The sequence below is a fragment of the Bemisia tabaci genome, chromosome 4 (genome assembly GCF_918797505.1).
Source record: "Bemisia tabaci chromosome 4, PGI_BMITA_v3".
Lineage (NCBI taxonomy): Eukaryota > Metazoa > Arthropoda > Insecta > Hemiptera > Aleyrodidae > Bemisia > Bemisia tabaci.
The window spans coordinates 31,649,894-31,664,682 of record NC_092796.1 but is presented as its reverse complement, the minus strand read 5'-3'; the positions used below and the strand labels follow the sequence as shown (position 1 = coordinate 31,664,682).

Below are 14,789 nucleotides of genomic sequence, written 5' to 3'. Positions count from 1 at the left end.
TAATCGAAATCCGAAGAAATCAACAAAACCTCGACTCCTCGATACGAAAAATAAAATGAAGGGGAAAAAAAGAAAGTATAAATTACAATTAAATATAATTGACCTCAAAATTTGACAAACAATTCATTTATATACCTAACGCTGAAAAAACTGGGAGAAATTACAAAAAATTTGCCTCTTGCAAGGGGCTTCTTTGTAAGAATTTTGACCTGAAGACAACGGTCGAATAACAGCAGTACTCCATACAATACACGGTGTGCCTGAACGAGTTAAACATTTTTCATACGTCCAAATCGAAAAATCTTTATATTTTTAACTACAATGTTTCTTGAATCGTTTAAGCAAAAAAAAAAAAAAAAAAAAATTCCGTCGAGATTCTGGAACGCAAAGGCGCTTTAAAAGTATTCTGGGGCTATAATAGCTAAATCACCGGTAGTAAATTCGTTATATTATTAAAAAGAAATTGACTCCATAGTTTAATTCCTTAGTTTCTTGAATACGATTATTTTAAGCACTTAAACATTTATACCACCAATTTTAGCCATGGGGTGATTTCCTGAGAGCCGATAATATCACGAATTTCTCATAGAACCCCTCAACAGTGGCTTGCTTTTTTGGCAGCCGATTCGGCCATCGAACCGGAGTTTAAATGGAAGCTGATAATAACCCAAAGCTCTGAGAAAAATTTTGAGATGAGTATAAGAACGGTTTGTTGTAAGTAGCGAGGAGAGGCGGGCAAAGCGGCTAAAATCCTATCTAATTTTTACAGTTTTTCTGTTGAATTAATGTTGCCGCGGGCTTCTGACTGTCCACACATAGTTCTGTTCAGCATATCGATACATAAGTATTTACATTTTACATACGTAGAATCTAATTTTCACGTCGGGGAGTTGACATATTTTGATTTTTTCGATTTTATACGGAAAATTGATGGTTTTTTCGGGATTGAAATTATTATTGTTTCATGAAAAATAAATGCACCCAAAATGACTATAGCATATTGATTCTTACACATTTGCACTCACAAAATTGGTTGGTAAATTCAACGAGTGGGTGCATCGACCTGGTATATCAAGTTTCTGCAATTTTTTACGGCAAATCAGTAGATTTTCGGGATGTAGATTGCTTACTTTCAATTCATGAATGAATAAAGCAACGACATGGTTGAACTTCTTTGCATGGAAAGACGTTTAAAATAACAAAATCAAGACGTATTTAATGCAATTGCATTTATATCGAGTCAATTTCTTTTCAATAATATAACGGGATTTTTACTACCGGTGATTTGGGTATTTTAGCCCCAAAATACCTTTAAATCGACTTTATCTTCTAGGAGTTCGACAGAATTTTTCCTTTCTTCGCTTAAATTATTCCGTAGCACTTTTCTTCAAGAATCTGATAAGATTTTGCTTGAGGCAGATCAAAAAACTTAAATTCGATCGAATAGCTTTCTACTTTCACAATACACGGTCTCGTCAAGGTGCGTCTTTGACCTCGCAGTGTTGGATCGTGAATTCTCTTTTTATGCTGTTTGCCTATTTTGAAATCTCTGTAAATGAAAACTAAAGGGGTTGATATGTGCGAGTTAATGACGCGCCTTATCAACACATTGTGTTGGAGTTCACTGCTTGTTTTTTCTTCTCTGTCTTTAGCTTTGTCTATCAATTTCAACAATCAGCCCGCTGAGATCCTTTTCTCGGGGTTCTCAGCTAATACGAATCCGGAGAGCATTGAACCCATCGGAAAAACTAACACTAACTATAGAAACTAACTATAACTAACTAACTGTATTAACAAAACTATACAAACTAACTATAAAAACTTAAGAGTCGAGGTGAAATCGCATTTAGGTACGGCATAAGCGAATCATGCGCCACCATGAGCCCGTCTCCTAGCCGGTGCCAATATTCTAATATTCTACATCGTATCACTCCGTTTTGTTTCACAAGTTATTAAGCGACTTTCTCATGATGGGTTAAGGAAAAAATTCGAATGTCAAGAAATTCCAATTTAAAATCTGAGCGGCCAGCAGAAACTCCTGGATCGAAAGGTAAAATTAAGTTATTGAATAAAAGAAATGCTCCCCTCAGTGGCATGCGACGCACTCACTATAAACCTTGTTTTTTGCTGAATTTGTCCAACTGATGACGAATCAACAAACTTAAGACTATGGATTACTTGGTTGCGCACAGAATCGTGTTCTTGTGCTTGATTCCTGTTGATAAGCTAAAAAATAATACGATCCGTCAAACAGCGACTTTCTTCGTTGAATATTTACCGAGATATCGCGCTCTGAAAAACTTTGAAATCTTTTATCGTAGTTTGACAACATTTGAACAAATTTTGGAAAATTACCGTGTACGAAGTGCCCTTCTTTTAAGCTAATACAAGAATTACCAAGTACTAAACATACTCATATACTTAGTGTATATATGTGTCACTTAACGTACTTGAGTGTCCTCAGTTGTATTCTCCTCCATTTCAATACAAAGCATAATAATAATAATCGTCCTTTCTTCTGTTTCAGAATTGATAGCTTCGGGCCTCTCATAAGGTACGTAATTTTCATGTTCTGGATTGACAAAATTTCTGATCACTCGACAGTACAATTTTTCATGCTAAATTTCAAGTGGATAAGTTGGGCGTATTTCTGCCAGACGGAACTATAGAAGAGTGGGTCAGATGGAGGTATGGGGTGTGCAATTTTACGGTTATAAGAAACTTTGTCCAATGTTTTTGTGTCCATTTTTTTTTGGTCCATTTTACATGATGGTCCAATAGTTAGTTTGGTCCAAAAGAAAATTTGTCCTACTTTTTTCAGTCCTCTTTATTACTTTGCCCTATAATTATGTGTCCAATGATACGAAGAGTTATCATAAAACTTGCAATTTTGAATTTATTGAATTTGTATGAAGTTTTTAACCTTTATAGGTTAGACAAAGATGAGAAGGCCCTTTCCTCCTTCTTAAGCACCATGTGTGCATAAAATCATATGTTGATGTTTGTCTCACTTGTCACTAAAACCTTCTAACCCATTCCTATCGTACAATTTCAGTGGTCGAAAAGAAAAACATTGTATAAAGGACAAAAAGAACGACTGGACCTGAGAGCAGGGCCATTTTATGGATTGGGCCAAAAAATGTAGGACCAAATTTATTGGACCACGTGGTTCTGGACGAAATTTATTGGACAAAAATTCGCTAGGACGAAAAAAATTGGACGAAAATTCCTGAAACCAATTTTACTTGCAGAATCTTGGGTATTTTATGATTGAAACTTTCACTGCTTTGTCATCTGATCTCATGCAAAAATCAGAAAAATTTGGGGGGAAATTGCACAGGTTTACTCATGCAAAAAATCGAATTTTTCGAGTTGATTTTGAGACCTGGAATTGAGTTACGCGCCTTCGTCCAGGAGACGACGATAAGCGTCAACAGAGCCCTTAACGTTGAAGCGGTTTCCGCTGCAGGATCCAAGGTCATCCCCATCGCACCGCGTGCGTTTCATATGGGCAGGTCAGCCGGAAGTCATAAACGGGCGACCCACTTATGAGAGGGGTCCGCGGCGCGAGGGGAGGGGGGCATCATCCCCGGGAGAGGGGACGCGCGGGGGGGGGGGATATTTTTCACAAAAGCTGGCAACCCGACTGACAGTGAGTGATTTATGCGCAGGGAGCTTATCCCGCGGGTTTTGTCCCAGCCTCCGCTGAAATACCGCGGATCCGCACTTTAACGTGAGACCTGCGGAGAGTGAAACTCAATGCTCTCCAGGGCTCACGTTGTAATCGAGTCGAGGAGGAGCGACGGAATGTCCCCTGGTGAGCTGCACTCTTCGGCGCTCCGCCTATACTTGGACGGATTTTAAAATTGAATGCGCCCCGGTCCCGTCTTGGAGGGCCTGATCGCGCCGAGATCGATTTTGTCCTCCCCCCCCCCCCCTCCCCCCGAAAAGGGAGACAAGCGTCATTTTTATCGAGATGGACTGGAATATTTCCGCGTTAAAGGAGAGAGCAGAAAGAACGAGAATGAAGTTTTGGAAAAATGGGTTGTGCTGATTGTGAGTTCGAGCGGAAATGAGGGGTTAGAGGTCATTGGCGGATCCCAGCAAATTGGCAACATTGTTTTTCGCCATTTAAACCAACGGAAATGTATCGATTCTTGGAGGGCCTGATCGCGCCGAGATCGATTTTGTCCTCCCCCCGAAAAGGGAGACAAGCGTCATTTTTATCGAGATGGACTGGAATATTTCCGCGTTAAAGGAGAGAGCAGAGAGAACGAGAATGAAGTTTTGGAAAAATGGGTCTCGCTGAGTTCGAGCGGAAATGAGGGGTTAGAGGTGATTAGCGGATCCCAGCAAACTGGCAACATTGTTTTTCTCCATTTAAACCAATGGAAATGTATCGATTCTTGGAGGGCCTGATCGCGCCGAGATCGATTTTGTTCCCTCCCCCTCCCCCCTCCCCCCCCCCCCAAAAAAAAGGGTGACAAGCGTCATTTTTATCGATATGGACTGGAATATTGCCGCGTTAAAGGAGAGAGCAGAAAGAACGAGAATGAAGTTTTGGAAAAATGGGTTGTGCTGAGTTCGAGCGGAAATGAGGGGTTAGAGGTCATTGGCGGATCCCAGCAAATTGGCAACATTGTTTTTCGCCATTTAAACCAACGGAAATGTATCGATTCTTGGAGGGGCTAGGTGCTCCGACAAGAATCGATTATTTGACACAGGTTTAAATTGAGAAACACCGGTGTTGTCAAATTGGTGGTTCCGATTCTGAGACGGCCCGAGAGGGGTTTTGCGGAGAACATTTTTGGGATTATACATATTGTCATTATTATGTGGAACGAGAATCTAAAAACGCGCTATGCTTAATGGAGCCCATGTGACCTCTCGAGATAGGACTTTTAATCCATGCCTGGTTGCCCGGATAACGTTCGATAACGTTCCTTGTCTCGTGTTTAGTTGTATCAAATTGGTTATTCGATCTTTTTTGACGCTTTCAGTGATAATACATCGATACCTATCGATATCCACCGTGACGTAATGACTAACAGTGCCTATGATTCCCCTTTCAATGAGAGGTCATAACCTTTATGGGGGAGGTTGAAGACGTCGGGTTTTGTTTATAGCTCATAGTTTACAGGTGAGGAAAATTCTAAATCCCAACACAGCGTGTGTCCCGAAAATGAATAAGAGGGTGAGATGGAGGCCCTGGGAGGTTATTTACTCCAAAGAAAATTAAAGAACCGCCCTAAAAGTGACCCCTTTTTGGGGAGCCAAACGATCGACCTATCGTATGGCTAAAATTAAACGTCGTAATGATGAATTTCTCCGTCAAGATTTTTAGCTTGAGCTCGAAGTCGATTTTGCCGGCAGGCCAATGCGAGGTTTATAACTTTAGCCTTTAGTATAGGTATTCTTTAGTGCCCAACCATTTAAATTGAGCAACGCTGCAGGCTTATTATTGAAAGTGATAGACAAATAAGCAATCGACGAAGAAGAAACATGGTAAATAAATCGATCCTATTGGTGAAAACGGGTGGTTGCAATGAACTAAGGAGGTAAATAGCACTAACGACACCTCAGAAAAATTCTTTGGTCAGTCCATCATTTTCTTCATAGTCCAGAACAACCGCCCGTTTTAATCAATAGGATCCCTCCATTTTGCATTTGTCCGTCTTTTTGGCTATCAATTTCAATAATCAGCCCGCTGATGCATTTTAAAATAATCAATTTTTTTCGAGGCAGGCTGCCGTCAGAGATCAATTGTTTATAAATGAATGAAATGAAGGAAATCTAGTTTTGCCAACAAAGTGCCAACAGATTTTAATGGTTTGTGTATTATAAATTCTCTTTCAAAAACCAAATCTTGTTTGACCTGAGAGGCATTAGAACAGTCTTTTTTCCGAAAATAACAAAAGCTTTGGAATTTCGAATTTGTTTCAAACTAACGAACCGGAGTAACAGAAATGATCCCTACGAAGCCCACTGCTTTGAAACGCCTTCAAACAGGCATGATACTTCAAGCTTCACCCTGAAGTTAGTTTAGAAGCTTAACCCAACCATACCCGACCTTGGATCGCAATGCCGTGTACACTGTACAGCTATAGCCTATATTTTAGGCATTCTCCCGTAAGCAACCGGGGGGGGGGGGGGGGGGGAGAAAGCATGAGGCTTCGCTAGATCCGCCTGTGGCCCATACCCCCTTCCTTCCCCTAGCGCCGCGCTACTTAATAGCGCGTTAATTAATTCACAATCGCTTCCCAAATTTCCAAGTTTTTTTAATTCAACATTCCGATAATTACTGCGGGTTGCCTACGCAGCTCCTGAAAAATCGTTGTTAATTCATGGAGAATGAAATTTCATTTCGCATTCCCCCTTTGTAGCGCAGCGTAACGCAGGCCCATACCCCCTTTATGTCTTTAGAGTGTTATGTAATTGATGGCGTTGCCAACATTTCCAAGTTTTTGATTCGAGCATTCCAATATTTGTTGCGCGTTGCCTACGTAGCCCCTGAAAAATCGTTGTTATTTCATGGAAAATGAAAATTCATTTCGCATCCCCCTTGCAACGAATCGTAACGCAGGCCATGCCTCCTTTAGTTCCCCCGAGGGGCTCCGTAAATCATAATACCTACCTGAATTTCCAAGTTTTGAAGTCGAACATTCCAATAATTGTTGCGGGTTGCCCCTGAAAAATTGTCGTTATTTCATGGAGAATAAAATTTGATTTCGCATCCCTCCTGGTGAAGGTGGAAGTGCGAGCCGGCAGCCGCGGCGGACGGTGGCGGTCGGGGGTGCAGGCGCGCAGTCGCGGGGTCGTCGCGAGGACGCCCTCCCCCCGCCCCCTCTCGCCACCCGCCCCCCTGTCACCCCCTGCGATGCCCGCGGTGGCGGCGGCGGAGTCGGCCCTGCTAACAAGTTGTTGGTGTTGCTCGGGCCGGAGTGACGCGCCCTGCTCCCTGCTCCACGCGACCCCCGTCGCCCGTCGCCGCCGACCCCCTTTTTTACTCACTTGTTTGCAGTTCGCTACCTGTTACGCGGCCGAGCAGTCCACGCTCCCGGGCCTACGAGCCCGACCCCCGAGTGTCGCGTCCCGGAGTTCGCTTCCTTTCGCGGGTTCCCATGCGTCCGTCACTGCTGCCCGAGTTTCCCGCGGGTTCGTCGCGCAGGAACGCGCTGGTTCGGATCCTCGAGATATGACGCGGCGTGGAAAGTGTAGGGACTTGTCCGAGGGTAAATAACTCGGAAACACGAGAGAACGGTTAGCCAAGGCTGAAGAATTTACCTTTTTTAGCTTTCTAGAGAGGATTTGACGTTTGGAACAACAAATGCCTGGAAACTATTTCAAATTATGTCTTTAGGGTCGTATGACGTAACTTCAATTGCCAGGGAATTCTACTCAAAAGTGTCAGGGAAATGTCAGGGCATTTCATTTTCTGAATTTTGTGGCAACCCTGTAAAAAGCAACGAAACATAGATCCTGCGGGCTGATTATTCAAATTGGTAGACAAAGCTGTAGACTAAGAGGACATACGGAGTATGGAGCGATCTTATTGGTTGAAACTAGTGGTTTTCAGAGACTAAGAGAGAAAATGATGGACTTGGTCAGTCTATTACTTACCTTCTTTGTTCATTTAAATCCCTCGCTTCCACTCATAGGATCCCCCCATAAAAGTTTTGTCTTCTTTGTCTACAGCTTTGTCTATCAATTTCAATAATCGGCCGCAAGGGCGTTTCAGGGTGGTTTCAACGCTATCTTTGACCAGGGAACAAAAGTAAATAAAAAATTGTCAGAATCAAAATACCTAGATTCCCATTTCGTGATGACAAAAAGTGGTCTTTTGATTTTTGAAATGTTTTAAAAATGTTTGTTTCCTGGCCGAAGAGTGGGTTGAAATCACCCCGTAACGTCCCAGGCTTCATGTTTTGTTGTTTTAAGCCTTGGTTACACGTTCTCTTAGGTTTATGAAATTTTCAATTGCCTATTGAAAGTTTTTAGACTTTTAATCATCTTAAATTTGATTCATTGTTTGTAAGAACGACTTATGAGCCTAGCAATGTCAATCAGACTGAGCAATTTTGTATTCATTGTTTGCAACAAACCGTACGAATGTTCTTTTGGAATTTTTATCCCTTTAATCTTATCTTTACTCTTTTTCGGGAAAAATTCTCTAAGTGCATTTTGGTTTGTTACGAATAAGATACGGAGTTTCATAATGTAAGCAGCGCTGCAACGCTTCTACCTCTTTTTTGCAAAATATGTCTTAGCTATTCAAAACGAGCCCCACATTCAACATAGTAGGTATCGTCTTACAAAAAATAAAAAAAACCTCTTAAAAATTGTCAATTACTAAATTACGAGTGACCTTCTTGAGTCAAACGATGTGGAGTCAATTCTTATAAACAGTGCTACATGGTTATTTCGAATCTAACCCTTTTATCTTCAGTTCGTTTTTCCTTGATACTGTCTCTAAAAATAAACTATTAAATGAAGAAAAATGTTCATATCCGAAAAAAAACTTGTCAAGCTGTATTGACTTAAGTATAATTTATAGACAAGAGGAAAAAATAAAAAGCCTCGGGTTGGATATTAATAATTTTTATCTGAAAGCGCCGAAGTTTTTTCAGTCTCTATTTTCGTCTGAGATTGATGTGTTTGATAGACAGTCGCATCACTCGAGGCGCATGATACGCTATATTTATTTACTTTTGCGTGCAGATAGAGTATAATTTTCGTCTTGTTTAGGAAGTTACATTGTGCTGCTAATTCAGCGCGCTCAGCATTTCTGACATTTTCCCTTTAAAATTCAGACCGACAAGTTCTTGGAAAGTCAAGGAAAACCTGAAAATGTTAGGGAATTTATTTCCCTATCCCAAAACCTAGGGAAGGTTAATGGATTTAGCAGAGGGTTTTTGAATTTCTTGTCTCTGTCCTGAGATGGTTTTTTTCCAATTTCATGAGATTTTCTACTAAAAATTTATTGAACAATCATTCAAAATGTCAGAAACATGTTTCCAAAAAGTCCCAGAAGTCAGGGAAATTCAATGAAAAGTCCAAAGATTCTGAAATCTAAGTAAACTTGCCATCCACACTTCCATAGTAACTGTCTTGCTGTATTTCATGAAAGTCATCAACTTAAGGATAATTATCTAGAAATCGATGAGAGGATGCGTCATTCATCTGGAATAATCATCTCTGCGAGGTTCTCTGTGTCTATCGCAATAAATTGATGTCACAATGCATTAAAAAGTAAAGATTTTAAAACAAAAATTATTAAGTTTTCTATGGACTTGAAAATCCTACGACACACTCGAGTGTTAAAATCAGCTCTTACCTTACTTATTTCCACTCCCTTTATAATGCTTTACGTTAGGTTATGTCTCGATAAGTTACGTTATGTCTCGATAAGTTACGTTATGTCACGATAAGTTATGTTATGTTTAGCTTACGCGGATGTATAGATTCTTGATTAAAACGGTGCTTCTTCTTTTTAGTGATGATACCGCGGCCTCCGCTCCATGAGCAAAATGTGTGCGGTGTTTTTTAAAGTCCTTTCTGTTCGGTGTGAAATTTTTCTGGATAAAGTGCGCTAGTTCAAAACTTGATGGAAACTCTAAATCGCACGACTTTGGATTAAGAATGTGCCCTAACCGCGGAGTAAACTGAGGAGGTTATCATTTTTCATCTACCCTGCGTTTCTTGGAAACACATCATGTGAGTACATTAAAAGCCACCGATTCCAAAGTTGCTTCAAAATTAGTCGTACTAGTAGGGTTGCTGGCGTTCTATAAAAACCCCGGGGAAATCAGGGAATTTGTGACGACCTAAAAACACTTGGCAATGGCTTGCCAAATTTAACTGAGCAATTCAATTTTTTACATGGCAATGGTTTTGTGGATTTTTGTGCAAATTTCAGTGAATTTCCTGCGTAGTACGAAGCAAATTTCTTAAAATTTTCAAAGGAATCCGCACAAACGTCCTCTTTTAAGAAATTGAATTACACAGTTTTTGGCAACACCTAATGTGGCTTGGCTCCTTTCTGCTAAATGCGGTCCAAATAGTCACTTTAACACCATAAACGATGCCATTTCGACGGTGTAATCACATATCTCGTTTGTGGTGTCTGAAAAGTTCCGCCTTTTTGTTATTTTTTTAAAGGAGAACAAATTTACATCAATCCTTGAAGTTTTTGCAGAATTGTCCTCGCACAGAAAAGAAAAATTCACGGCAGTTTTAAAGAACTGCCGTTGAGTAGTTTTCCGTTTAAAAAATAAAGTAATATAGGAAGTCTGCGACATCGCAAACCGAGTTATGTGATTGCCGACTTACACTGTCGATTTGCCGGTTTATTCTTTGCTCCATACTCAAGGTATTATCGTCTCCTCGAGATTTTTCCACGCAATTGCTCGCTGCTACGATTCGCACGTGCACATCTGCCATTCATTGTGATTGGAATATTCAACGAATATTCAGAATATCATGGGAGTAGCGTGTCTCGCTAATCATGTCATGAACCAGTCTCTCCTCCTTTTTACACTCAAAATGAATTACACTCCCCGCCTCATTATCAACAAAATGATAACTAATGGGAACTGCTTACTTAGAGCGATGTCTTGATATCTGATTAGAAATCAGGAGTACTTGATTTCACAAACAGAGACATACCACGATCGGAAAGAAGCGCGAAGCGCCTGAGGGTCTGAAGCGTGAAGCGGTCAGGGGGCGTAACCCCCAGTTCTGAGTGAAATCAAATTGAAACGTTCATTGTGTAACGTTACATTTCTGTAACGAGTATTTTAACTTCATCACCGCGAATATTCTATCACGCTTGTGTGAGTTTTCAGAGGAAAAGGGTAGAAAAACCAAGGTATTCATTAAGCAGTGGCCGGCTAATTACTTCATTACCTCTTAATTACCGCTGGACAGTGGTCATAAATTAATTAACGCACTTGTTCCAAAGTTGAACCGCCTCTCTTATTATATAAAATGCGGCTTTTTTTTCCCTGCTCTAATTCCACAGTTAAAAATCTTGTGATCATTTTTGACGTAAATTGTTAACCCTCCCCCTTTTTACTTTCCCCGTTTTTCTTCAGTACCCCTCGCAGAAAAATTTACGATCGGGTGAACAATAAAGAGGAGAGGTCCAGTTGTTTCCGTTAGGTTCAGGGTAGGTTGTTATCCGGGAGAAAACACATGAAATAAGTGGATATTTGGCACTGTGTAATGTACAAATAGTTCATCCGATTCGGGTTAAAACCATCAAATTTAGGAAGTCTTAAGGTTAAAATTATCGGTTCACCACCCACGGATTACGTACTTTTTTTCCCCTGTTAGAATAACAAGTCGAATCCCTTAATTCCCTCAAAACTTTTGTCAATTCATTGCGTTTTTTGTCAAACGCTCGCTGTAGTTAAAGAGTGTAACAAGTGTGAATAACGGCATCCAAGCATTTGTGCCTCCGCGACATGAAAAAAAAAAAAAAAAACAATTTCATTTTCGGGCTCTAACTTCGACTAGGCAACTAAACTAACTTTGTCGCAATGCGTGGGGTATCACGCGAATTGGAAGGCGCTCCAAGCCGGAACCTGGAATGCAATGTCCGTTGGGACCAACTGTTTTTGCGCTCGCGGCTCGACCCACTTCATAGGCGCGGTCCTTAACCTATCATCACTCCTCAACCCCAGTCCCAGGTGACCATCATTCGGGATCCGTAAGTACACTGCCGTGCTAGGGAAGAACGCCGTATGGACAGTCGAGGGTTGCCAAATTTCCTTGGATAAAATGTTCATATTTGAGGCAAATTCTGAATATTTTCCCTTGAAATTACCAGACTTTTCAGATCAAATTACAAGCAAAATCATCCGAGAAATAATTAATCGAAAATCATTCAACAATTTTCCTGCAAATCAGTGTTTTACCAGAGAAAATTTGGCAACTTCTGAAGGCTCTTACGGCGTTCTTCCTTAGCACAGTAGTACGTGACGCTACGACGGAAAGAGTCTTTAATCGTTGCCGTCACAGTGAGAGAGGTTTTTTTCTCCAGGCAGGGTGCACGCTGGATAGAGCGTCGTGCTCTGCGATAATCGATTCATTGGTCATTTAAACTTGTAGAGGAGGGTCGAGTATCGAGGTAAACTCTACTAATCGATTCTTTATCAAGCTTCAAATGGGGGAGTATCGATGGTTGATGACTCTCGGAAGAGATTCGGTTCGGCGGCGATGAGTGATGAGTGGCGGGCATTTAAAACCTCGTGAAGTTCACCCAGCATGCAGTTTTAATCGGTTTCCAGCTCCATCTGTTGCCCTTTAGGACGTGTTCGGGAGCTTTGAGAAACGAGGGGAAAAATAAACGAGCAAGTCGACGGAGCGGGGAGCTCTAAGACGGAATAAACGAGAGCGTCTCTCGGGTATTTCATAATAGTTCAGGTTATATTTCAGTCAAGTTGGAGAGTTAACCCCGAAGATTTTTTTCCTCGAGAACTCCCTGCAACTTGGGGGATTTGTTTGATTCAAACGATTTTTGAGACTTTTTAGCGGCTCTGGTGCTTGCACTAGAGCTGCTATTCCGGACGGTCCCAGCTGGGGAGTATCAATGCAGCATGTTACATTGTAGAGACCGCGCGTTGGTTGATGGGAATCGGCGCCATTTTCGGCTATGTTCCTTGTCATGACTTTATTTTATTGCATACTGTTTTATTGTTAGTCAATGCTATGTTGTGTATTGTATTTTTGGAATCATGGTGATACAGTCAACAATTCAAAACTTGTTTGTGCTTTTATCTCGTGATGGAAAAAATGTACTTTACGTTCAAAATTTGAAAATTTGAATTTTAAAGTTTTCGCGGTTAAGGAAGCTTTAACCACTGGGTTGGAGCTTCCTAGTCATATTACTTGATATCAGCTGATAGCAAACAAAGGTTACCAGGGAAACCGTAAACGTCTAACAACTATCGTGGCCATTGGGGCGATTATTGAAATGATATCGACTGTATGTCGCCGCTTACGACAGGACATAGCCCTATCTTAACTGTGTAATATATCGCAATTCGATATTGTTTTGATTTTTAAAAGGAGCAATTCATTCATACAGTTCCGATTAGTTTTGGCGAACGGGCCCTTAACCTACGGCACTCGGCTCATGGGAATTTTTTAACTTGTCCTGGACGGACTCGTCTGTAGCGCCTCGTTCTTCGTTGTGTGTGTGATTTCGTGAAGAAGTTTCTATGGCAATTTGCTTTTATTTGTGAGCTGTTTTTTCACGGGATTTTTGAATGTTCTGTACGAATAAATTCGGTGAGTACCTCATTTATCCCTCCTTCCAGTAAAATTATTTCAACTTTTCCTTCTCCCTCATTCTGGACCCACTCATGGGCTGATTATTTTCTCATTCTTGAAACTTTAGACTGGCAATTTCTATGCACAATCTATAGCTCATTAACCTATAGTTCAAGAGTTCCTCACTAGTGTCTTGCTCTTCTTTTTTATTTTAAAGCCTCAATGTATTTATAGAATTTCAAAATTTAGTTTTTAGTTGTACCTACATGTTATACTATTTTTATAATAAATTTTGCCAACATGCTTTTCAATTCAGTCTACAACATTTCATTCCGACGTGGCAATAATGATTTATAATGCCCCTAATCCATTAAAATGAATTACAATAGTAATGCCGCATTATAATGTCGTATTATACATCGCAACGATTCATGTCCTACTGATTATTGATTATTGTAAGATGAATTCTGTTTTCTCTGATTGTATGTTTCATACGTGCGAAGCAAGTACGGGTCACTAGAAACGTGGTTCGTACGGGTGGCTGATGAAATTGATCTTCGAATACCTTTTGATGAGCTAGGGAAATGGAACCATCTGCATCTCATGGACAATAAATAGTTGCCGTAATTAAGGTCATCCCGTGATTAAGGTGCCGTGATTTAAGTCATAAATTCTTCATCTAATTCTTGATTCATCTCCAAAATGTCTGCTAAAGCTTTCATGCGCTTCTCCTTGTATGCATGAATGAGCAAATTGGGTATCGAACAAGCGGACACTTTTTGAAAATTTAGATGATTCTGGACAATATCGTACAGAAGTCCACGAGCTGCAGATAGAACCATTACCTCTAGCTCATCAAAAGTTATTCGAAGATCATTCAACAACCTCTTTGACAAGTTGCAAAAACTTTTCGTTAACAATAGTGTCACACGGTACTAGGAATATTTACTATTTAACGAACCTTATATTTCCCTGACTCAGTCCTAAATTATAGAAGTATGCGTTACTTTTCCAGCAATCCAAAAAAACAATTATACAAAAAACCAATACCTACACTTTCAGATATAAAAATGCAAATTTTTTGCAGCCTCGCTAAACGACTTATCAACCAGAGATTTTTTAGGAAGCGGACCTCCAAAGAGCTTTCAAAATTAAAAGTATACAACAAGTGATAATGCCATGTATTCGCCATATCAAAGCCCAATACACATTTATACACCGGCTACGTAAATCTGCTAAGTTACAAAACATGAATCGACAGTTGTCGGATTGTACATCAATGACAAAATGTGTCTAGGCCCTCATTCTTGACTACAACTACTGCCCCCAGAGCCGCTCTCCGACGCCAATGCGTTGGAGCTTCCTGCTTGTTTTATTTTGTAACTGTGTTGAAATACATCATATTCGATACATCAAACGGGTGAAATTGTATCGATATCGATTGGTTCAAAACATAAACATGGCCTCAAAAGTAAATTCAGAAATCTGAGAGAACGGGTCTTTTGTAACAGATT

The 14,789-nt window shown here is 40.5% G+C and overlaps 1 protein-coding gene across 6 annotated transcripts in view; it reads left to right on the top strand.

Annotated features, from left to right (window-relative positions):
• Window positions 1-14,789, top strand: part of LOC109036932 (uncharacterized) — a 342,569-nt gene that overhangs the window by 38,914 nt on the left and 288,866 nt on the right. For 2 of the 6 annotated variants that reach the window (XM_072299695.1, XM_072299690.1), the window contains exon 4: window positions 2,528-2,554. In XM_072299695.1, coding sequence (XP_072155796.1) covers window positions 2,528-2,554 — 27 coding nt within the window. Of the gene's footprint in view, window positions 1-2,527; window positions 2,555-6,921; window positions 7,261-9,444; window positions 9,715-14,789 lie in introns of those variants that run through there. The other 4 variants (XM_072299691.1, XM_072299692.1, XM_072299693.1 and 1 more) reach the window with 4 other exon arrangements.